The sequence below is a fragment of the Nanorana parkeri genome, unplaced genomic scaffold, assembly GCF_000935625.1.
Source record: "Nanorana parkeri isolate BGI_ZX_2015 unplaced genomic scaffold, ASM93562v1 scaffold1186, whole genome shotgun sequence".
NCBI lineage: Eukaryota > Metazoa > Chordata > Amphibia > Anura > Dicroglossidae > Nanorana > Nanorana parkeri.
In genome coordinates this window covers 165,020-188,734 of record NW_017307454.1, presented here as the reverse complement: position 1 = coordinate 188,734, position 23,715 = coordinate 165,020, and the positions used below count along the sequence as shown (strand labels likewise).

Here is a 23,715-nt window from a genome sequence, read left to right as displayed (position 1 = left end):
CGGTGCTCCTCACATCTAGCCGGGCCGGTGCGATCGCATGACAGGTGCCAGGGATGCGAGCGCGATGGGTCTCAGCCGGGGGACGGAGACTATGGCTGGGGACGAGCTGCCATCCAGGCTGAACCGTTCAGCAGAAGACATGGAGGGAATGTTCAGACAGTAAGTGCCCCGAGCACCCTGGAGCCTGGGACGCAACACCGTGCACCCCAATCCACCATCATAACTGTCCTCTGCATCCCATTCCACCATCATACCCATCCTCTCCATCCCAACCCACCATCATACCGGTCCTCTGCACCCTATTCCACCATCATACCCGTCCTCTCTATTCCTACATCATACCCGTCCTCTCTATTCCTACATCATACCCGTCCTCTCTATTCCTGCATCATACCCGTCCTCTCTATTCCTGCATCATACCCGTCCTCTCTATTCCTGCATCATACCCGTCCCCTCCAATAACACCAGCTATGAAGGAATACATCAGATCCCAGCAATAGTACATTATAGTATAATTACTATTGGTGCGATTTGCTGTAGTACTCTTTAGCTGCTGGTATTCTGCATTGCGACGCTGTATGATTATTATTGCACACCACACTTTTTTTTACTTCCACCGTTCCAAGCTTGCTCCCGTGATGGACTGCAATCTCAATACAAACCAGTAGTCCATCACTGGGGCCTTTTTTTTAAATCCGATTAATCGAACTCAATAATCAGCTAACTAATCGATTATGAAAATAATCGTTAGCTGCAGCCCTAAACACAATACAACTATTTGTGTTTCCATGTAGGTTCCATTTTCTTGGTGAAATAGATAGAACAATGTACTGCACATGCAAGGAAATTAAAGCATATGGTTACCTCTTTTTGCTCTACCGAATCACTGTGGACCCAAACGGTTCCTTCTAAGAAGTTGTCCCGGCTTGCTCTGAATGTTCCTTGAAGGTAAATGCCAGATTTTATCCCTTGCTGTAACTTAGATAAAGGAAGATGCTCCGAAAAGATAATTTTACTACTTTCCACCTCATTCTGGGAAATAAAGTAAGGGGTTGTTAGTATTTTAAAAGCAAAAAAGATTTTAGAAAAGGAAATAAAAGCTCTGCAATCTGAAGAACATTAAAGTACTCTTAACATACTAAAGTTCTCATATGATACATCAGAAAGACACTAAAAAACATGTTTATTTACAATATTTTAAAATACAACCCATCACTGGCACATGTTATTTAAGGGTAATATAAAATGCAACATAAACAATGCAGAAGTGGACCTCTTAACAGATGCTAAACTAAAATATTGGTTGTTATCGGGCAAAGTAGTATAGACCATAGTATAGCTGCATCTTATTTAATGCCAAAACTTACTGGTAAGGCCAAATGAAAGCCAGATGCCAAAAAACACAATATTAAACGTCACAAGGGTATATGGCAAATAACATCTAAATAAGCAAATAATAATTCTAAATTATATACGTGATTGAGTCCTAGTCCAGGAAAGAAAATACATTGGTCAGTTAACTTTCCGGTTTAAAAGAAAATACTTGTGAATTTTACCTGTTCATCGGTAACTCTTGCAAGACGATCAACAAGTTCAGGATTAGCAAGCAAACTTTTTACATATTCTTCACCTTAAACAAAATAAAAATCCTTATTCATTTTGTAATACTGAAACAGGTTTGATTAGGCATCAGATAACCTAGTAATCATTTAAAAAGTGATATCAGCAAGAAAAAAAGTCCAAGAATTTACTATTACTATTTTGCCTTATTTGTTCGCTAATAAATACAATGCAATCAAGGATAAAACTTAAAGGAGAACTATGGGGTCAGTGTTTTCCCCCATAGTTCTCCTTAGGGTAACGGGAGTACACAAACTAGCGTCCTCCCGTTACCAGCTCGCGGTATACTGAAACGCCGCAGCCGGAGCGGATCCCGACGTAGATGACGGGATCCGCCCAGCTGCGTGACAGCTGGCTCTGCCTATCTAGAGGAAGAGACAGCTGTAGCCGCCCCCTCCCCCGTCCGTTCCGCCAGTCAGCGCTGGCAGATCGGAGCGGGGAGAGGGGAATCCAGCCCTCCCCGTCACGGCAGAGAGCCGTGACAGGATCGAGAGGTGAGCGAACCTGGTATGTGTTCGCTCACCTCCCGATCTACTGAGCCGACCTGTGACAGTCTCATTGTCACAGGTCGGCTAGAACTATGAGGCGAGTGTAAATCACTCATCTCATAGTTCTCCTTTAATTACACTTCACACAAAGACATAAATAATTAAAATCAGTTTTGGTAAAGAGAAATAAAGCCATTTCATCTTTTAGCTTTGGGTAGAATGGGAACAGTTTGGAGGACTTCTGTCATGTGTCCCCTTTGGGGAGATGCCCTTCTATTGTGTTCCCAGGAAAAGATGTGTCTTACTGCAGACATGTGTCAAGTGTCCTCACTGCGGAAATTTCCATACTTTGTGTTGCATCACAGCAATTGGGGTGGATCTTGCCAATGGAGGCACAAACATCAACACCAAAAAGAGGTTCGTTCTAACCCTTTATAGTCTAAAAACCCAGGAACATACATCTTTCCATTAAAATGAGGGGAGTGCAGACATGCTTCCACTCTCCATGTGCTACTATGTAGATACCTACAAATAGATGACAGTCTCATGAGTCTCTATGAGGATTTGCTGGACTATCAGCTGAGTTGCTTCGGGTCTCAGACCTAACTCTAGAGTTCAATTTTTTTTTCTTTTTATTAAATTTTGCATGTATAAGCAACAGTAAGCCAGTACAATTAAAAAATGCTATTATATTGTTCAGAGATATCATCAATATCGCAATATTACACATACATTCTTGCAATAAACAGTGGAGAGACGTGGGAGTGAAGAGAAGACAGTTGGATGTATACCAGGGGACACGCAGAAGGTACTGGAGTCCATAATAAAAACAGAGGAAAGAATGGATTATGGAGGTATACAATATGTAAGTCAATGACCCCAAACCCGATCAAAAAATTGTGGGCAGTCCCTATTCTCATAGGTGACTTCATACAAGTGCAGGATTTGCTCAGTGTTTTCCAGGTTCCCAGGGTTGGGGCAGCAGAGTTCCTCCAGGCTAGGATAGCCTTTTTGCCATTACACAGGGGCCCTTAGGATCTTGAGTAACCTGCAACTCATCAAGTATACCTAGAAGGCAGACCGTGGGGTTACAGATATTTAGGAAATCTTTCCAGAAAAACAGTTCTCTCTGACCACTACCCCCATATAAATTTACAGTTCCAAAAGGAGTGATAGAAGTCAGCTCAAATGCCACAGTGTTTAAAACAGAGCCATGAGGGCATACAGTCCAACTTATGGAGGGCTACTGGTAAATAACAAATTCGGTGGAAGAATTTGACCTGAATAATTTTATCCTAAAAAGGAGAACAGAGATTGCATATAGTGTTCCAGGAAATTTAAACTCCACTGAGAGGGTGGAACATAGTTTAAAAAGGACAGTTGTTAAAATCACTAACTATTGGAAAGCTGTTAATCTGAAAGAACTGGCAATCTTAAAATATGTGTCTGTGCCCATCCCCGCCACTACATCCTGCGGCAAAATAGAGGAAGATTTAATTGCACTGTGGGAGCAAAGCTGGTTTAAGCCAACTCAAAGTGGGCATGCTAAAGAGGAAAACAAATGAAAACATACAAGACTGGATTATTTTCATTCTTCTGCAAGTGCTAGAAAATGTCATGAACACTATGGGGCTGATGTATAAACTTACCGCTTAGCTCATAGTTGAGAGAATGCCCTTTGCACAGCATTCCCGTCAATAGAGCTAAGAAGCATAGTGAATTCCCATGCATCTAATGGCGGGAATGTCATACAAACAGCTTTGGCTCAGCTTTACGCCAGGCAGAATGTTTATACATGGTTTTTTTATTCATTAAAACACATTTGCATAGGTACATTATGTTATGTGCCAATTTAGAGACAAACAGTCGCTTCTTGTGCATACACAGTCAAATTTACCATAACAGAAAGTGAATAGCACAAGAATAGCAGACATCACATAATGTAATACTTACAGGTGTATGCTACAATTCCTTCTTCCACTCCTTTCTCTTTATTTTTCCGGTCATTTGTTATTAATAGCACTTGGAGGTTTTTGGTTTTTGACGATTTCTTTAAATGCTTATTGTACCATTTTGCAGCAGTTCGAATTGCCCTGTCGTTACGATCATTAGCATTCTCTCCTTTTTCTTGTTCTATGTAGGTCTCACTGTTATGTAATAAATTGTGCATTACTATAAAGTTTTTTTTATAGTATTTTTTTAAATAAACAGTCAAAAATAAAAAGTTAAGGAATAAAGAAACACTATCTGCAGGGGCTAATGGACATTTGCCATGTAGTTCCAAAAGGAACATCTTAGAGAAACCAGAGAAAAAAATCCACCTAAGTGAAGGATGCGCCAGTCAGACTCCTTGCTTCCTTTTATAAGACATTCAAGATGAAACCTGACTGGTCACCACTATTGGGAGGCAACTTTCAAACCTTTAGAACTTTGTTCACTTTTTATAAAAAGAACCCACTGTCTAAAGACACAGAAGGTAGCTATAAGAATACTAATAGCTGCTTTACATGCTAACTTGTTTTTTTAGCAAGTTCAAACTTCCCATGGATAGACCAGAATCCAGGCTAACATATAACTGACCATTGGTTCACATATAAAACTGAACTAGAGACTAACTTATGAATTTGATGCCAAAGTTGCTTTGTGTTTACCAAGGTGTTAAACCAATTATTTTACCTGATTACTGCTCAGACATTGATCAGGAGTACAGTCAGTCACAAGTCAAGTCAGCTTTTACGGCCAGAGAAGCCATATCTAAGAATAATTTGTATCACTAGAGCACACTCTGGCATGAACATGTATACATATGCATAGTTTGTGACTTCTAAAGTCATTGATTTTTCAGTATTGAATTTAGAGAACTACCAGTGTGCAGAGTTGTTCTTAAGTTACTGGTGATCTGTTGGGGAGCTGCAATCGAATTACAACACTTTTGTCCTACTTGTGATGTACTGGATATGTAGCCTGCAGTTATCTTGTATTGTCTATTTGGCAGTGAGCCAATTTGGATTGTTGTCCACTCTACTACTTCAACTGTCTAGTTTGGAGATGATTCTCGACTTAAAAAATAAGTAAATTTGGAAGGCTTGACATGCCAAGATGAAGTAACCCCAGTGAGCATAAGCAAAAGTTACATCATCGGGGCCCAGCCAATCAAGTGACTGAAGACTAGAAACCTGGATGAACATGGAAGCGTTGGTGAGAGGAGGACAGAGCGGGATGGGAGCACTTTGGTGGGGAAGTCTGCCATAATGTGCTAATATGCTGTGCACACTAGCACATTATGGCTAAAAGGGCCAGGGCCCAATATTTTTTTCAACCTGCTTTACTTCAACCTTTATTGCATTACATGGGTAATCCTTAATACTTACTGTATATAATATATATAGTACATATACAGGTGAAACTTGAATAATTAGAATATCGTGCAAAAGTAATTGCAGTAAGTGCTGCAGAAGGGGCCCAAACCAAGTACTGAGTACATATGCATGCTTGTACTTTTCAGAGGTCCGATATTGTTCTATGTACAATCCTTGTTTTATTGATTGCATGTAATATTCTACTTTTTTGAGGTTGTGGATTTGGGGTTTTCATGAGCTGTAAGCCATAATCATCACAATTATGACAAATCACGGCTTGAATTATCTTGCTTTGCATGTAATGAGTCTATCTCATATATTAGTTTCACCTTTTAAGTTGCATTAGTGAAATAAATGAACTTTGCACTATATTCTAATTATTCGAGTTTCACCTGTATGTGGTACCAGGTGACTTATTAAAACTACTGGGTAACACTCTATGAAGACAATATAAGCAGTTGTTTTATCTCGTGTTCTATAAGAACCTGCTCCCTGTATATGCAAATTCTTGTTTGTTCCAAAAAAGAATTAGGTTGTACTTTTTTTTTTTATTATTTACTAAGTGGCCCCTTAAAACAAAAGAAAAAGTGTTTACTTTAGTTGTGTATTTAAAAACCTACAACAGTCATAAAAGTGAACAGTGGTTCTCTTGCACCCTCTCCCCAAAGATAGCTTTGCCGCAGGACAGATGTACTTGCTGGCAAGCTGTGTTTTCTTTTTGCCGATGAAACTTTCAACAACTACAGTTCATGCTTTGAAAGATTTCTTCTCAAGTAGGTGTGCGTGTGTGTGTGTGTGACACATTAATGTAGCAGCATGACTGGATGAATCAGTGTGTTTCTAAAAGAATCAATTTTAGCGGCTGATATGTGAATTCAGCTGTAATATCTGGACTGTTACTCGAGGAAACCGTAATAAACTCTGCTATAGTTGATGTTTTGTGGAAAAAGGAATCTTGGTTACGTTTACCGATGGTGCTCATTGGTGAATGTATAGAAGTACTTCTCAGGGTTACTAGTCAGATCCCGGATTCGTTTGTATACTGGAGCACTGCGACTCCTCACTTCCTGGAGTACTGTCTGCAGTAAGATCACATTCTGAATGACTGGGTCTTCAAGGATGTCAACCTAAACAGAAAATACACAATGAGTTACAAAAAAATACTCCATTCGTCAAACAATTACATGCACATGGACAATGTAATTAGATCCAGACAGTTACTTTGTGCAATAAAACAGAGAATGTGTTACAGAGAACTCAATGTAAATTGTAGCAGCTCGACAAGTCTTTTTTCTTTATACAATACCTAGGAGGGGAAATTTATCTACCCAAACAATTTAGCATGGACAGAGGACGTGATTTCTCAGACAGAATTGATTTAGTGTATGGTAGTTGAAGAGTCAGTTAGCCATCTTAGCATATCAAAGCAATATGACCTCAAGGAGACAACACTGTTAACTGAAAACACCATCTTAATTACAATGTCTAGCACTTTCCTTTACAGTATACCAAATAGGAAGGCATGAAGATCATTTGTTAATGCCAACCTAAACAAGAAACAGTCCTGCAAATAACAGAACAGTTCACCCACTGGGCTGTACACAAACATTCAGTATGTTTGTTTGGGGCAGATTTGCATGAAGTACTTTTTCTCTTGGCACCTGCCTGTTTTATATATAGTGGCATGTGTTCCCTTAGACATTTTAGCTCTTATACCTGTACATCTCTTATAGACCCAAACAATTGTTAAATATATATCATACCTGATGAAGCAACACATTAGTGTCAGGCAATATATAGTGGGAATTTTCACAAAGAGAACTTTGCAGAATGGTTTCCTGACGCAGGACTGGGTTCTCCTGTTGACACTCTTCACAGCCCTGGCAACCACAGGTAATATCATCCCTCAAGTAATGTTCTCTGACAATTTTTAAAATTCCGCCTGAGCGTGTCTTCTTCACAAAAGTCTTTGATTTCAACATTTTCTTTTCGCCCTTTCTTCAGCTGCAAAAGGTATATGTATAGAAAAGTTAGGCATATACGAATTGTATATAGAATAAATTATATCAGCATAAAGATTCAATCTTGTAGTGAAAACTGTTAGACTGGTACTCCATTTTCAGTTCTTGACCAGTCATTTTAAACACACATATACTGTAGGGGAAAGCAAACAGCCAGCAGTATGGATTAGGGTTATGCCTTATCCTAAACCCATATTTACTATTGGTAACACAAGCAAATGTGTATAGTTCAGAATTAGAAAAGCGCGCAAAGAGCTGCAGTAAGTATTGGAGAAGAGAAGAGTGCATTTACTAATTGTCAGCCCTTTTAGATTTTAAGCTAGAGGTGAATCAACAACCTGCATGATTAACATAAAAATATTTTGATACTGCTGTGGCATCGGTCTTTCAGGACAATCCTATTGCTGCATGCAGCTTGTCTCTTTATTATTAAAATTAAAGTGGAAATGTGGGCAAAATATAAAACCACTCCTGAAGGTGCAGTGGAGATTGTTTGGGACCATCGCTAGTCCCACCCCAGCTACTGACTCATAGGACACCTTACTATGCGGTAAAGACATCATTCAGCTGGTCTCTTTCTTCTGGACAAAACTGTGAAAAGCCACTGTAGGGGAGCAGAGAAATTTTAAGAAACAGAGTTGGAATTCCCTTCACTGTGGATTTGTATGACTATTAAGGCCAGGTTCACAGCTGGGCGATCCGTGACCGTGCGGACACGGAGTTGCCCAACACCAACAATCGTGCTGACGGTACCATTATTCCGCCCATGTAACCGAACACAAATCGGGGCTAAAGCAGTCGTGCGTCGCAAAAAAAAAAAAAAAGAGATACATTTACCTTTGTTCTGTGATTGCCGTCTAGATGTAAAATACCATATAGTCACTCGCATTCCGTTAGTAGATAGCAATCTTCTTTATTGACTGAACATGATGTCACATACTCCAAGCGATGTTTCCTGGACCAGGCAGTCCCTTCTTCAGGCGAACAACAGTGTCGCACAGATGTAAGTCCATTGAAATCAATAGGGCCCCGTGGCAATCGCTGTGTGCAATTGTGCACAACATTGCAGTCCCGGATCACCCAGGTCTGTACCGGCCCTCAAGGTGCAATTTGACCTACTTGGTAACAAGGGGTCAAACTATTCTGGTGTGATTCTGGCGACCGCAGACCTGGCATGACACCAAGGACTTGTTTAATTCTGCATAGAAAAAGCCCTAGAGAAAAGCTAACTGTCTTTTGGTTATTAATGGTTTCATGAACCTCATGTGACTTATGCTCTGATGCACTTCCTGCACCTTATGGGATAGAATAACATATTATTTTGCAAGTATAAAACCGTTATGTATAGCACGTTGTTATTAATATTCTAGTCTAACCAAAAACATTTTCTGCCTCTTCTGTCCCCATCACTAAGCAAATAAGTGCTGTAGATGCTAAGCTTGTATGGCTGACAGCGTGCCCCTTCCCCTACCACTGTCTCACCACACTGCTCAGAAAAAGCAAATCTCTAAGAAGGTGTGATTGACAACAGTCACCTTTAGCAGAAAGCCCACAGTGGAGATGAGCGACATCACTCATCACAGCAGGTAGAGGGGAACCTTTCAGCATGGGCATCAGCATTGGATGGAACTGACAGCAGACACAACAACATAGTTTAATTGTATAACCATAGCACAGAACGGGACCAAGTGTTATATGCACTTGACCCCCTGGGGGATTCAACAATGATTTTAAGTTGGAGTGATACTTCTTTACCATCCGATTTGTAGCACATATATCAACACAGTATGGTAGTGTGGACAGGGTAAAGCCTAAATGTACTTTTAATACCATGTTTCATGTTACAACCCTATTAAGAGTGTAACATGAAACATGGTCACATCGCCACCCCCAACTTAACTGAATTGCAGGGTTCTTCTCCCCACAGGCTCCTTACAGTTTATTCATTTGGTTGAGCCAAGCACATTATCCACTTACAGATCCTTTGACAGGACCTGTGAATGGAGTGACTACAAGTCTGCCTGCCACCACAGGTATGGACAGGGACTGGAAAAAGAATCTACAAGGGCCAAGGTATTGCACCCACGATCCACTAATGACATTTGCAATGCTTTAATGGTTCGAAGGCAAAAAATAATAATATATGCATATTTGTTCTTGTTCGTATATGTGTCTGTAAGTATTTCTTTTAAAGGTGGCCTTTATCTTTAATTTGGCGCTGTAAGCAAACATTAAATATGACTTTCCATGGCATTAACACAGCACGTTTTGTTACAGAGCACGATGACAGTATTATAATAAGGTGATCACAGTCACACATATATCCAAAACAATGGCAATCATAGCTGACAGCGAGCTCCACAACACTTAGTCCATTACACAGCCCGCAGCACGATACAAAATAATCAGAAGACAATCAAAGAAACCTTCCTACCTCTCACGTTTTCCTCTCGGTAACCCAGACTGCACATGCGCAGAATCCACGTGTAGTAACAGGAAACACTCACTCTGCTATTCACCAATCAAAGGTAGTTAACATCACATCGAGGCGTGATCCGCAAACCCGGAAAAATTGGTTTGTCATGTGACCAGAACAGCCAATCGACGGTAGCTTTTATTCCTTGAACTTGGACTGACGAAGTTATTTAGAGGATAAGCATCTATGGACGAACGTGCCTTTAAAGCTCTCAAGTCCACCACTACCTTTGGGATTAAAATTTGTGAAATAACGCCATGATTTAACAGGTTGCCCGAGTAAAAGTCGGTGGGAGGGGGCTGGGCTCTGACGGACGCATGCGCAGTGGATGTAGTTTTGTGTTGCTATTGGTAGTGTAGGCGGTTGTAACAGCGCCAAAGAACATAGAAGGAGCCGGGTATGTACAGCTGGGCACAGAACCTCCTGTGTCCATTGAGTCGCTGCACTTTCCTCCCGAACTTTCTATCACTGTAGTACGATTCATTTAGAGCTAATGTCACTGAGAATTGGCAGCATTTAAAATGACTAATGTCATTTGAGGATGAGATGGGGTGCCACAGGTAGTCACGGACACCAATCCATGACAACTGGTGTCCATTGTGACAAGTCTCATTAACTGCTTTATAAGTGCTGCATTTAAAGTATATCTATTACCAAACGTTTCTTTCTTCTTAAATAGAGTAAAGCATTTGTAAACCTTTTTTTTATCGTGATCTGTGTTTCATTGTGGAGATTTTACTGGTCTTCCGGTGCTCCGCACACAACAGAAAGTGAGGGGAAATCTCCCAGAGTGAGGAAAACTAACAGTACAATCCGCGCCGTATTCGTTGGATTTGCCAGAACTATACCAAGGAAGGAGAAATGTAAACCATCCAGTCAGGCAGGGCTTTGCATCATATAGCTGATGGTAGATATAAAGGAGATTGTACAGTGAGATGGTGTAGTGTATGGCCAGCTTTAGGGCCCATTCAAACCAGGTGTGTTGGGCTGCACTGGGCAGTATTGCCCACTGCGATCACAACTCAAAGGCAAGGCAATGTGCCTTGTTTACAATCAGCGCAGCTCACACCATTGCATGGTGGGGGGGAGCTTTTTCTCAGCGCAGCATGTTGCAGTGCAATCACTGCACTGCTCCACACTGAGGCCGATAGAACTTATAAGGTCCTAACAAAAAAATAAGGTTACACTATGATGTGCTGTTTCATCAAATCCGCACCATAGCATTCACAGCAAACCAGTGCCTGGATTCTAATGCAGGAGGGGAGGGTGGGGGGTTAAGGGAGTGGGGGAGGTGGAAAGAAGAGGAGGGAAAGGAAAGAAAAAGGGAAGAAAAAAAAGTCCTCCAATAGGGTCACTTGTTACAATGACAACTGACTTAGGGCCCCTTAGACAGCTGTCATTGTAACAAGTGTTCCTATTGGAAGACTTCCCCTCTATATCGGTTCAGGTAGACATTTTGAACCTGTGGACACCAGGGCAGAGACGCTGAATCTCTCCTGCAGAGACACAGCAATAAAAACCTTACAGGTGTTCTAACCCCCTCACCACTCCATCCAAAACTAAAATAATGGATTTCCATATACTTTCAATTAGATGCTAGCCCTATCATTCATTTTGCTAAAGTATCATAAAAATGGCCATCTTTTACATCAAATACTTGGCCTATACATAACATAAATGGAACGTTTATTGTATTGCATAAAAAAAATACTTGTTTTCATCTAAATATTCAAAGTATCTTGTGCCAGTAAGTATATAGCTGCAAGCACTCCAAGTAACCACCTTGATGATACCTTTCCAGCAATCACCATACTATGTACCATGTGGCACACATTATAGTTCTTGTTTTCACCATTTTCCACTGTCAGTGCTGCTGATATGCTGCTCCCTCTTAGCAGCCACTTCATGTCTACATATATGTGCTCCAGCAATAGTTGCCCATTGTGATGTGTTTGATGATGATGGGTCATGCTTGAGCAGATGATAGTGCATGGGACAAGGTCACAACACAGGAGCACCATTGGAAGACACGTTCCTGGTCAGCAGTGTGTATGCAGCAGAGACTGATTAGCTCCTAGAGCCACCCCTTGCTCTGCCAGTTTCAGTGCTGCTGTGCAGGAGATTCCATAGGATGATATCCACATAGATTCATTTACTTATATTGGTTGCATTTATTCCAAATATATTGCTCTTATAGGCTATTATATAGGTCCCTTCTCACCATAACCTGTGTGGTTATACTGTCCTTTTGGGTCAGTACTACTCCATATCATATCTGTAAAAGATAAATCAAGGCAACTGAACTTGCTGTATTTTTCTTGGAAGAATTCTGAATTGAGAAAGCTGGTCGGATGACCAGCAAAATGTCTTCAAGAAAAATACAGCAAGTCCAGTTGCCTTGATTTTATTTTTTTTACAGATATGCCATGACCTGGATGAATGAGGAGCTTCATAAATACACTCCATAGAAGCCATGGTTTCCATACACTGCACTGATGATGGCCACAGATCCTGAAACAGCTGTGAGTTTGGAATAATTGGCTCTATAATATTAGGCTATGTTTGCACTATACACCAGCGGTTCTGGAATTGGCCAATGGGGTGCAAAGCAGTGGTTTGCATGACTCCGCCCACTGTCCTGAAATGAGGAATAATCCATTTCTTTTTGTGATAGAATGAGACATGAAAAACATCTCGGGTGACTTTTCTCAATTCTGTTGCATGGCAAAGCAGTGCTAAGCAGGAGCAGTGAGACAATTTGTGAGACCAGCTTATTACCGGGGTATAGTTCGAGTCATACATTCCTCCCACAGATGCTCTAAAAAGACCTGTGACAATAAAACCTGACCCTGACCACTTCTTTATTATGAGCCTGTTCAGAGTGATAATCTGCCACATCTTCAGAAATAAATCTGTCTTCAGAATTTTACAAACTGTCACACTTGGCTGCCCAGGAGTAGAGACACACACAGGTCTGTAAACCTGTCGCAGACAATTTTCTGCAGGAAAGGAAGGACCGATTTGTGACTAATTATGTTGCAAATTTGCTTGAGAAATGTCCCCCTTCTGTTTCAGTTAAAGAGACACTACACTCACTACAAGTGAGCTCACAAGTTCAATCTTAAAAATGCATTCTCAAGTACCTTTGAAGGGTTTCTAAACCCTCAAGTTTTTTGCATAAATCTACTGCTAGGAAGGAGTAGATATATGCAAAAAGTTTAAAAACAAAAACGCTTTAAAAGCGGTTTAAACTTACCGCTGTCTTTGCCGTGCGCTCCCGTCTGGAAATCCTAAACTGCCTTTGCCGGCCGCAAAGCATCTAGGGTCGTGCGCAATGCGCAGTTCGGATTTTCGGCCGGGAGACAAGGAGAGACGCAAGGTAAGTTTATGGGCGCGTGCACCCGCATGCAGACACTGTGGAACAGGAGGAGTCGGCGCTGGATCGGAGACCCGCCGCAGCGCTGGAGAGAAGGCTTAAAAGGACAGGATAGAAGAAGAAGATCGGATTAAGAGACATCATTTAAGGTAAGTGTTTTACGTAACATTGGGAGGGGGAAAAAAAATTTGACTTTAATGTCACTTTAACTATTAACAATAATGGACCTTATTTGTGTGTCACTCAGCTGTAGATCCTCAAATCATCTCTGAATTGGTGCTGACACCATCCTTCCTTCTGGAGGGTGGCTACTTTTGTTCCCCATGGTCCCTGTGTGTGTTGTAAAGTAGCCAACGCTCCAAGCTAGCTCCCATGATGGACTACAATCTCAATACAAATGAGTAAACTAAACATGAGATTGTAGTCAGGTTTGCACAATTGGTGGCTGACTAAATACTTTTTTGCCCCACTGTATAGCTGTAAAATAATTGCTTCCTGTTGAATAATATATATTTTGACATATTGTAGTCTTTTCTTTTTCAGTGTATATTTCCATTGGGCCTTTGTAAAGCTTAGAACATGTCAAGAAAAGCAGCCAAAAAAAAGAATATTTCCAGCTCACTGGAGTCTGAAGATATAAGTCTGGAAACAACCGTCCCCACAGATGAAATATCTTCTTCAGAAGAGCGCAATGGTTCCACTAAAGTCACCAGACAGCTGATTGAAAGGAAGGAACTCCTTCACAATCTCCAGCTGGTGAAGATAGAACTGTCTCAGAAGAATCTCATGATTGACAGTCTGAAAGGGGAATACCTGACTAAAGTGAGTTTCTAAGTTTGGTAGTAAGATATGTTTGTGTGAATCAGAGGTGTATCGAGGGGTTTCCAGAGGCTCGACTTTCTTCTTTGTTACACGTGCTTATATAATAAATGTCAAACAATATAATAATGACATTTGTGTGTTAGGGCAACAAAATCAAAAGCAACATTTCCATAAGGTATGAATTTTCTTGTAAGAGTGGTTGTAGACAGGCAGCGCTTTGACAGTGCTTTGTCCGGTAAATGAAGAGTGCAGTGTTTTTGGCCATTTCTGTATCTGCTAGTATCGGTGTCGATACCGAGTATTTGGGCGAGTACTCATACTCGCCCAAATACTCGACTCAATCGGGAAGCTGGGCGGGGAGTCATTACCCAGCTTCCTGATTGGCCAGAAAGCCGGCTCCATGCTTCCTCATCATCTTGTGACGAGGGAGCATGGACACAGCTTCTCGACAAATCAGGAAGCCGGGGGTGTGTGTAATGACTCGCCGACCAGCTTCCTGATTGGCCAGAAAGCCGGCTCCGTGCTGCCTCGTCACCTTGTGATGAAGGAGCATGGAGACGGCTTCCCGGCTAATCAGTAAGCTGGGCTGCAAGTAATTACACGCCGCCCAGCTTCCTAAATGGGACTTCCATTATTACTATCGGCGAGTACCAAAAAAAAAATAGGTACTCGATACTGAAAAACCAGTATCGGTATCTATAATGGATGATTGAAAACAAGCACATACAGTTGTACCCTGCAGATGATAAAGGATTCACAACAAACTCAATTACGCTTATATATTTAAAGTGACACTAAACTCAGGCTTTAAATCTTAAAAATCCGTTCAAGTATCTTAACTGTTAACATAAATGTATCTTATTTGTATATCACTCAACTAGTAGATCATCAAATCATCTCTGAATTGGTGCTGTCACCGTCCTTCCTTCTGGAGGGTGGCTACTTTTGTTCCCCATGGTCCCTGTGTGTGTTGTAAAGTAGCCACCGCTCCAAGATCACTCCCCTGATGGACTACAATCTCATATTTATTTACTTTTTGTACTGAGATTGTAGTCTACCACAGGAGTGAGCTTGGAGCGGTGGGCAGAAGGAAGGACAATGAATTCAGAGATGATTTGAGGATCTACAGCTGAGTAGAAATAAGATACATTTATGTTAATAGTTAGGGTACCTGAATGTACAGTATTTTTAAGATTTAACTCCTGAGTTTAGTGTCACTTTAATAACTTAGTAGTGTGGCATAAATCCTTTGCATCATCTGCCTCATATTGAAATCCTTGTACTATACTGGAGGAAGCATCTGAACCATAAAATAAAATATATTTGTGTGATGATGGACACGGCCATGCAGCAGGTCTTTTTAATTTTTTAAGTGTATCTGGGGCCAAAGAAAAAAATATATTACCAATCCTAAAATGTGGTGGATGCATGAGGGGTTTTTTTTAGACTCCTTTTTCCTTATTTCCATCGGCCAGTGAGCCTGTTTTTTGGGGTTTTTTATAACTTCCTTTAAAAGGAGAACTGCTTTTCACTCACCTCCATAGTTCTAGCCGACCTGTGACCAATGAGACTGTCAAAGGTCGGCTCAGTAGATCGGGAGGTGAGCGAACACATACCGGCGTATGCTCACCTCTCGATCCTGTCACGGCTCTCTGCCGTGACAGGGGAGGGGCTGGATTCCCCCCTCCCCGCTCCGATCCTCCAGCGCTGACTGGCGGAACGGGCGGGGGAGGGGGCGGGTACAGCTGGCTCTGCCTCTAGATAGGCAGAGCCAGCTGTCAGTCAGGCAGCTGGGCGGATCTCGACATCGATGTCGGGATCCGCTTCAGCTGCGGCGTCTCGGTATACCGCAAGCTAAAGCTCGCGGTATACTGAGCCTAGGATGACGGGAGGATGCTAGTTTGTGTCCTCCCGTTACCCTAAGGAGAACTATGGGGAAAAGCCCATTGTTCTCCTTTAACAGACCAAGATGTCCAGCAAAAGTGGCAGATTGTCTCAACCCTCTAACACTGACAGGGGTGTCTACAAAGATCAGCTTTTATTCATTTAAGTAAAACCTTTATCCCAAAAGAAAAAAACAAAACTGCCACTATAACAGCTTAAACATTATCAGCTGGAGTTCAGCTTTAACTTGTTAGTCAGGTCTATCTAACAGAGCTATTCACAAAGGGTGAAGAGTTTGGAGAAGGCAGGAGAAGCGAACAATCTAGGCCAAAGTGAGCTGAATTGGAGAATTCTTCCAAATCAGCCATGTTGTCCTAGATTGTTCACGTGTCCTGCCTCCTCCAAACTCTTCACCCTTTTGTGAATAACCCTGTACATCTTCTAGTCCATCTAAAGCTGGCCATACACTATGTTAATTTCATCCGGAAACGGGGATTCATTCATCATAGCTTATAAGCATTGATGGAGGAATCTGTTCTATTTTTTTCATGTACCCAGGGTTGAACGAAAAAAAATAGAACGATGTGTGGCCAGCTTAACACCGCACTCTCCACTGGGTGACAATGCTGCTGTGCAATGGGGGCTCCGTTGCTCCTCCATAGAGTGTAAGATTTGGTAATCTGCAATATATTACTCATTTTTTTAAGTTTCAATACACTTTAAGTATATTCATTTATAAACTGAAGGTATATTATTGTTGTTTTTTTTTGTTCATTTGTAAAAAAAAAAAAAACATTAAATGCATGACAATTGATTCCAGGATCTCTGTAACCTGCTTTCCTGTTTCCCTTTGTCTGACTAATCCGTCCATTAAGAGTCATTGGGATAAATGACTGATATTACTCATTCACTTATGTGTGATAATTGCAGCTTGAGCAATGGAGCCTGTAATCAACAAGATTTTTTTAATAGGCTATAAATACAGATAAAGATGTGAAAAAGCTCTACATGCATGCATGCATGCATGCATGATAAATAACTTCATATGCAAGGTTTAAATCTAAACACAAATACATATTCAGCACTTTATATTTATATTATGTTTATATTATATTTCATATGAAAACTGAAACAAAATCTGGTGCTTTCAAAATCCCTATATCAGAAGGGATTTGAAATCAATCAATAATGATTAAAAAGACTGAAATCAGATCAAACAACTGTGACATTCAGGGGTTCATCTCCAAGATCAGGGGATTTCCACAGTGCATAGTTCACAAACAAGGCAAGAGAGATAATTCCATAGCCTAATACCGCAGCAAACACTTACATTCAGGGTGGGCACAAAGCACCCCGTGTATCTCTGATTTTAAAAGGCAGTATTACTGTTGAAGACACATTATTTTGGACTTTTTAATCACTATATATTGATTTCAAATCCATTTTAATACAGAGATTTTGTGAGCACTTGATTTTGTTTGGTTATATTTCATATAAAATAAGTTTAGGAATAGGTACAGGTGTTTATGTTAAGATTTTATTGCGAATATTTTTAACCCGCTGCTCGTTTCACAGGTTCATTTGTTTTTGTATTTACATTGTCATTGCTTCTGATTTGTTATTGTTTTAACACATTTGAATAGTGCAGTGTTTGTTCTTGTATACAATGTTTCAAATTTACCTGACGGAAAAAAAAAAGTTTTTTTTTTAACTCCTGAACATAACAAAATGAGGAAAATATACACAATGTCATTAGACATGCAATATATATATATCAAGAGCAGTCCCAGAGTAAATGACAGCTTCAGAACACTACGACATTACTGCACATATTCGCAGCTTTAGCAATATATATATATATATATATAGTGCCGTGTATATAGTGCAATTTGTGTTGTATCTGGTCTGAGCATATTTTGTATATAACATTTCTGTTTCTCATCACTAGATGGCGTCCTTTACTAAAACGCTGCTAGCTAAAGGTGAATCTGTCTTAGTAAGTGAATGAACAAACATGGTACTCTTCTGGAAAGATTCTCTCTGTAACATTTTAGATCAGTGTAAGCAACCTCGGCACTTCAGCTGTTGTGGAACTAACCCGAAGTACCATGAAGCATGGCAAGACTGTGGTATTTGTCGTTTCCGCACATCTGGAGTGCCGAGGTTGCCTACCCCTGTTCTAGATAAACAACTTTTATTGTGTAGGAAGATGTTTTGCTGCTAATGCCACATTTTATGCCAAGCACTGAATGATCGTTAGATAAATACTGTGAATGCAGCATATCGATTAACATGGTTAAACTCTTACCCGGTATTCATTTCAAAGGAATGGTGTATTGATCTTTGATGTTCTGGGTCTTTTTTTTTCTACAGCTTACAAAATCCAGAGCCACATTAAACTTATATTGGCATTCATTTTTTTGTAGATTGAAGAGCTTGAAGAGAAACTAAACGATACCGTTCATCAGAAACAAATCCTAGCTCTAAAACTTGACACCCAGACCAAAATCCAGCAGGAGGATGCCAGGTAGGACATTGTGCTAGGAATGTTTCATGGTATTCGGGGCCTGCAGTCAGAACAAATATTTTGATGGCTTTTTACTTAAAAGGCCTGAAACATCATGGCTGGGAAAACTACAGAGAGAAAGCAACTTTGCGTAACATATATTATTTTAAAGCGCTGCGCAAAATGTTGGCGCTATATAAATACTATGTAATAATAATAATATATGTGTGCTAATTACATAGACTGTATTAACTATGTGAGCGTTTCTTAATATTTTAAAGAAGAACTCCAGGATTTTATTTATTGACCTTTGCAGTGGATCTACCCCTACACTGCAAGGGTTAAATGGTTATTAAACCCTCACTTTTTTGCATACATCTACTGCTAGCAATCAGTAGATATATACAAAAACTTTATAAAAAAAACAAAAAACCTTTTGAAACAGGTTTAAACTTACCTTTGTCTTCGCCACGCGCTCTTGTCCGAACATCTGAAAAGTCTCTGGCGGCCGCAAAGGAGGTTGGGGCGGGCGCATGCGCAGTTCAGATCGGCCGGGAGACGAGGTGAGACACAAGGTAAGTCTATGGAGCAGCGTGCACCTGCACAGACTTCGTGGGACATCAGAGGAGAGGAGGACAGAGGAGTCAGTGCTGGATCGGAGACCCGCACCAGCGCTGGAGGGACAGCTGAAAACGACAGAAAGGAAGAAGATGATCGGACTAAGAGGCATGATTTAAGGTAAGTCCTTACACTAACATTGGGGGGAGGGGGAAAAAATATCCTTTAATGTCACTTTTAGTACTCAGTGTCTAAGTGCTAAAATAACAAAGATATACTCACCCGAAGCTCCGAGCCAGCCAGCCAGCTGTCACATCACTTCTTCCATCCCGCTCCCTGCATCATTGAAATCTTTCCCAGCATCCTCATGTCTATACACTGCGTATAGACGTTGATGATTTACGGGACCTTAGACCGATGCAGAGGAGGGAAGAGATTGGTATATTTGTCTGTGACGCTGTTCTTCACAATAAATTTGTGAGACTAAATTAAATGTCTGGAGTACTGGTGACTTTGTATCCATTATCTTGGTTTGGCGCTGTGCCAACTAAAGCGAACAATTCTAGCACCTACCAATTACTTGAATGTCTGGTACTGTCCTTCATATATGAACTAATTCATGTTCCTTAACCGCTTAAGGACCGCCCACCGTCAAAAAATGTCCTGTCCTGACCTAGGTATACCAAAAACATGGGTGCAGCCAAGTTCTCGGTAGCATTTTAATTACTGTTTAGATACAAGCCAGCAATTGCTGTTTAGATACAAGTGACCCGGCGTCAATACAGCAGCCAAACCGCTTGTGCAGTGGGATGCGTTCCCCCCCATGCGTCCCCCCCACCGCTGGCTTTCCCGGGCTCTGCTGTCCCCCGTGGCCTGCACAGCATGTCTCCCCTGACAGATCGGAGGGAGATCAGCAAGCTTTCTCCAATCACTAGACCCGGAACTGATGTGTATTACATCACTTCCGGTGTCACTGTGTCACAAGTTAAGTGTAAAAAAAAAAAAGTAACATATAAAAATATTTTAAAAATGCTTAATACATTTTTTAAAGTCCCCCGCCCCCCACGTGCACGCAGATACAACGCAAACAAGCGTCGGGTGCGCCTGCATGCAAAACAGAAAATTGCGCCAGTCATGTTGCATATTGCCGTGAATGTCTGAGTGAGAACAATAATTGCAGAGCCATTAATCACTGCTTACACTGAAATGAGTAGCAGTAAAAGCTTTTAAAGCGTCACCTAAGGGAAATTTTGGGTATTGCAGTTTTTTGCAGTTTCACAGGCGCACACAATTTTAATACTTGACGTGTTTGGTATCTATTTACCCGACGTGACCCCATCTTTTATATTTTACGAAAAACATTGAGTATTATATTATGTTTCTGTGCACTAAATTTAGTTTTAGTGTATTTTATCCTTAAAATACTGGTTTAATAAACATTTGTGCAAATACCGTGCGACATAAAAAATTGTAACTAGCATTTTTTTTTATTGTACAGGACCTCTGCTTTCAGAAAATATATCTTTTTTGGGGGGCCTAAAGCTGTTTTCTAGCCAAAAATTCTAATTTTAGCATGTGTGTGCAAATAGTAAGAAATTGCTCCGGACAGCAAGTGGTTAAAGAACTCCCAGGATTTTTTTAATTAACCCTTGCAGTGGGGTTACCATCGCACTGCAAGCGTTAAGCTCTTGTTTGTGTCTAGGTGCTGAAATAACAGTTATACTCACCCACAGCCCCGAGCCAGCCAGCTGTCACGGCACTCCCTGCATCTCTGCATTGAGCATTTTGTGGTGCTTACCTTGGAGTGATTAACTGCCTAGGTGTGAATGGAGACTAACTGATCTCTTTTGGCTTTCAAACAATCTGCATTTGGGCTTCCAGTAGGCCAAATTATTAACTTAGGAAACACAGGAGTGCAACTATCGCCGTTTCACAGCTGATCTGGCTTTTCCAAATATGAGGAGTAACACGAGAGAAATGTCAACCCCTTTTACTAGTATTCCAGTGCTTCTTTCATGTGACCCAATGTGCTCAGTTAGTTTAATTGATAACCTGGTAATAACCCATTTGTTAGCATCTCAGTCTAAGGCTGGCCATACACTACTCTATTTTTCGTATTCAATCCGCGGGCTGAACGAAAAAAAAAAGAATAGAGCATATTCCTCCATCAACACTACGAGTTTGTTGATCAAGGAATCACCGCTGTTTGCATTGTATTCTGACAGCGGTCAGAATACCCGACCAGAGCCAGCAGCTCATTGGCTGCCGGCTCTGTTCGTACGAAGATTTTCCGACTGGCTACTTTGATCAAGGGATGCCAGCTAAAAGAGTGCTGAATTTCGCACAGTGTATGGCCACCCTAAGAATCTTTCACGTGCCATGAAATTGGATAATACACGTGTGCTAATAGCCCATTACACCTCGGACACAAACTTGTATGTAAAATGTTTTTAGTAATTAGTAGAGAAAATCCATGTGGGTGGTTTGTGAATTGTATAATGTTTTTTTCTGTGAACTTGGCGTTCTAGTATTTTCCTTTCTAATAAATGGCAACATTTGTTTAATTTGTAGGAATTTCCCTGTGAGAATAATAATTATTTCTCATTTACTGTTTTCCTTTGTTTAGGTTTTAAGTAAATAATGCTTGCCTGGTATATTTTAGTTGTTGTGTAAAGTGTGTTTAACTCTTTTGAGGTCATTGATGCCTACATGTCCAGGTCAAATTGAGCCGCAGCAGTATGCGTCGGTTAACATGACAGGATTTCTTTGGCTAACCTGCATACCAAAATCATTTTGATACATTTTTACGGACACATACGGCTCTTATTTAGTGCATTATTTTCATAAAACCATGCTTGTGGTTTTCTTTATTATTATAGACTGACAAATGCATAAAACTGTTAAAAAGCAAAAAAAAAAAAAGTTTCGGCTGGATATACCCTTTAAAGGAAATCCCATTCCTGATATACAGTAATAAATGTATTTCCTGTCACTTTTCCTTTTTCCAGATATTTTACATGCATTGCCATTAATAATCAAAATAAATGTTTTTTTCTTTATTTTTTTTTAGCTTTGGATGGATTAGGGAAGGATTAGAACTCCTATCGATTTTAATTGCTATCCAGATTTCCCTTCCCTGACAATAGTTTCACCAGACAGGGAGTGAGAGAAAATCTACAGGAAAACAGACAGAAATGATTATTATTGCTGTTGATTTTTTTGTTGCTCCTTTCATGCCTGCCAATGACGGTATCAGAACAGTAAGGGGATGATTTATAAAGCTTTTGGCAAGCCATACACTGGGGGGTAATGCTGTTTGCATGACATTTACACCACTAGATGGAGCCGTGGAGCATAGGAATTTCTTATGTCCAAGTCTAACTAAAAAGAAAAAAAATATTGACTGGTCTTTAAAAGTCAACTATGGCCAAACCAAATATTGCCGGGATCCTCCTGGCTGCCTGTTAGCTGGCTGTGCCTCTCTAGAGCTAGAGCCTGCTGTGCCCATCCCCCCCGTCACTAATCTCTGCAGGGAGAAGATCATGAATTGAGCGATCAGTGGTTTGTGTTCGCTCAGTTCTTGGTCTATAGATTGTGTGACAGCTTCAGTGTCGCACCTCGGCTCTAACTGATGAGTGTATTTTCACTCTCCCCATAATTCTCCTTTTTAAAATGCTGCATATATAGTTTAGTTTTCTGATGCCTATCTGAATTACTTTCCTATAATAACTGGATAGCAGCTCAAACTTTGGTAATCTTTGTCAATATACTTTACATAAATATTTATTGAATGGAATTTTCTACTACTATTGGGCAGAATATAATGGAAAAAAATGATGTCATCACACTGAGCTATGCGATAGTAGCACACGGCATCACATTATAAACTGCCTGTTAAAATGCTTGTTTTTTTAAACACATAGGTGTGAAGGCACCCCTCCTTTGTCGATGTGGTATGTATTCTTTAGAAGCAGCTGCATAATTTAGAGCGATATACCATGAATAAAATAAACAAAGAAAAGGAGCGCCTCGCATACACCTGTAGCCTCCAGTTACTGATGACTTTAAGCTGTTATTAGTCACTTCAAGCAGTCCTCCAAAAAAAGAAATCATTTGTGACTGTTCAAAGTACTGGAAACTATCCTAAAGGTCAAAGGAGGCCTCAGGGTAGGATTAGACTTTCAGTTAACATGGAAACACTTTGGTGTCCTTGGTCCCCCTTGTGATGAACTTCAGTCAATGGTCAGGCAAGAAGTCAGGCTTGGGCTGCTCATCTTGTTGCTTCTATGACTTCCTAGGGTAAGCTACTTAACGATAATGATAATTGGGACATTATTTTTGTTTGCCTTTCCAATTTTCAACGCTGTTTTTACATCTCACGAGAATCTGTTCCAGTGTCTAATACTGGCCATACACCTCTAGATTTTCTGCTGATGTTCTATGGTCAGATGGAAAAAACAGATTCCTCCTTCTACTCCATCTGGGAAAAATGAAAAAAAGCTCTGGTCTGAGGTGGTTAAACAAATGAATGTCATTGCCAACTTGCATGAGGCCCTATCCTGCCTGTACAGGACAAAATGAGGGTTCTTTCACATGGGGGTGGGG

General features: G+C 40.6%; 2 protein-coding genes across 2 annotated transcripts in view; one reads left to right on the top strand and one right to left on the bottom strand.

Annotated features, from left to right (window-relative positions):
- DIS3 (DIS3 homolog, exosome endoribonuclease and 3'-5' exoribonuclease) overlaps positions 1–9,943 on the bottom strand; it is a 37,810-nt gene extending 27,867 nt beyond the window's left edge. Inside the window, exons 1-6 of the mRNA XM_018568430.1 lie at positions 9,923–9,943; positions 7,231–7,471; positions 6,437–6,594; positions 4,062–4,255; positions 1,557–1,630; positions 865–1,032 (exon numbers count right to left, since the gene is read on the bottom strand). Coding sequence (XP_018423932.1) covers positions 865–1,032; positions 1,557–1,630; positions 4,062–4,255; positions 6,437–6,594; positions 7,231–7,449 — 813 coding nt within the window. The 5' untranslated portion in view covers positions 7,450–7,471; positions 9,923–9,943. The remainder of the gene's footprint in view (positions 1–864; positions 1,033–1,556; positions 1,631–4,061; positions 4,256–6,436; positions 6,595–7,230; positions 7,472–9,922) is intronic.
- A 379-nt stretch (positions 9,944–10,322) lies between these two features.
- The window catches only part of PIBF1 (progesterone immunomodulatory binding factor 1), a 134,115-nt gene continuing 120,722 nt past the window's right edge, over positions 10,323–23,715 (top strand). The window contains exons 1-3 of the mRNA XM_018568431.1: positions 10,323–10,361; positions 13,884–14,162; positions 18,473–18,573. Coding sequence (XP_018423933.1) covers positions 13,920–14,162; positions 18,473–18,573 — 344 coding nt within the window. The 5' untranslated portion in view covers positions 10,323–10,361; positions 13,884–13,919. The remainder of the gene's footprint in view (positions 10,362–13,883; positions 14,163–18,472; positions 18,574–23,715) is intronic.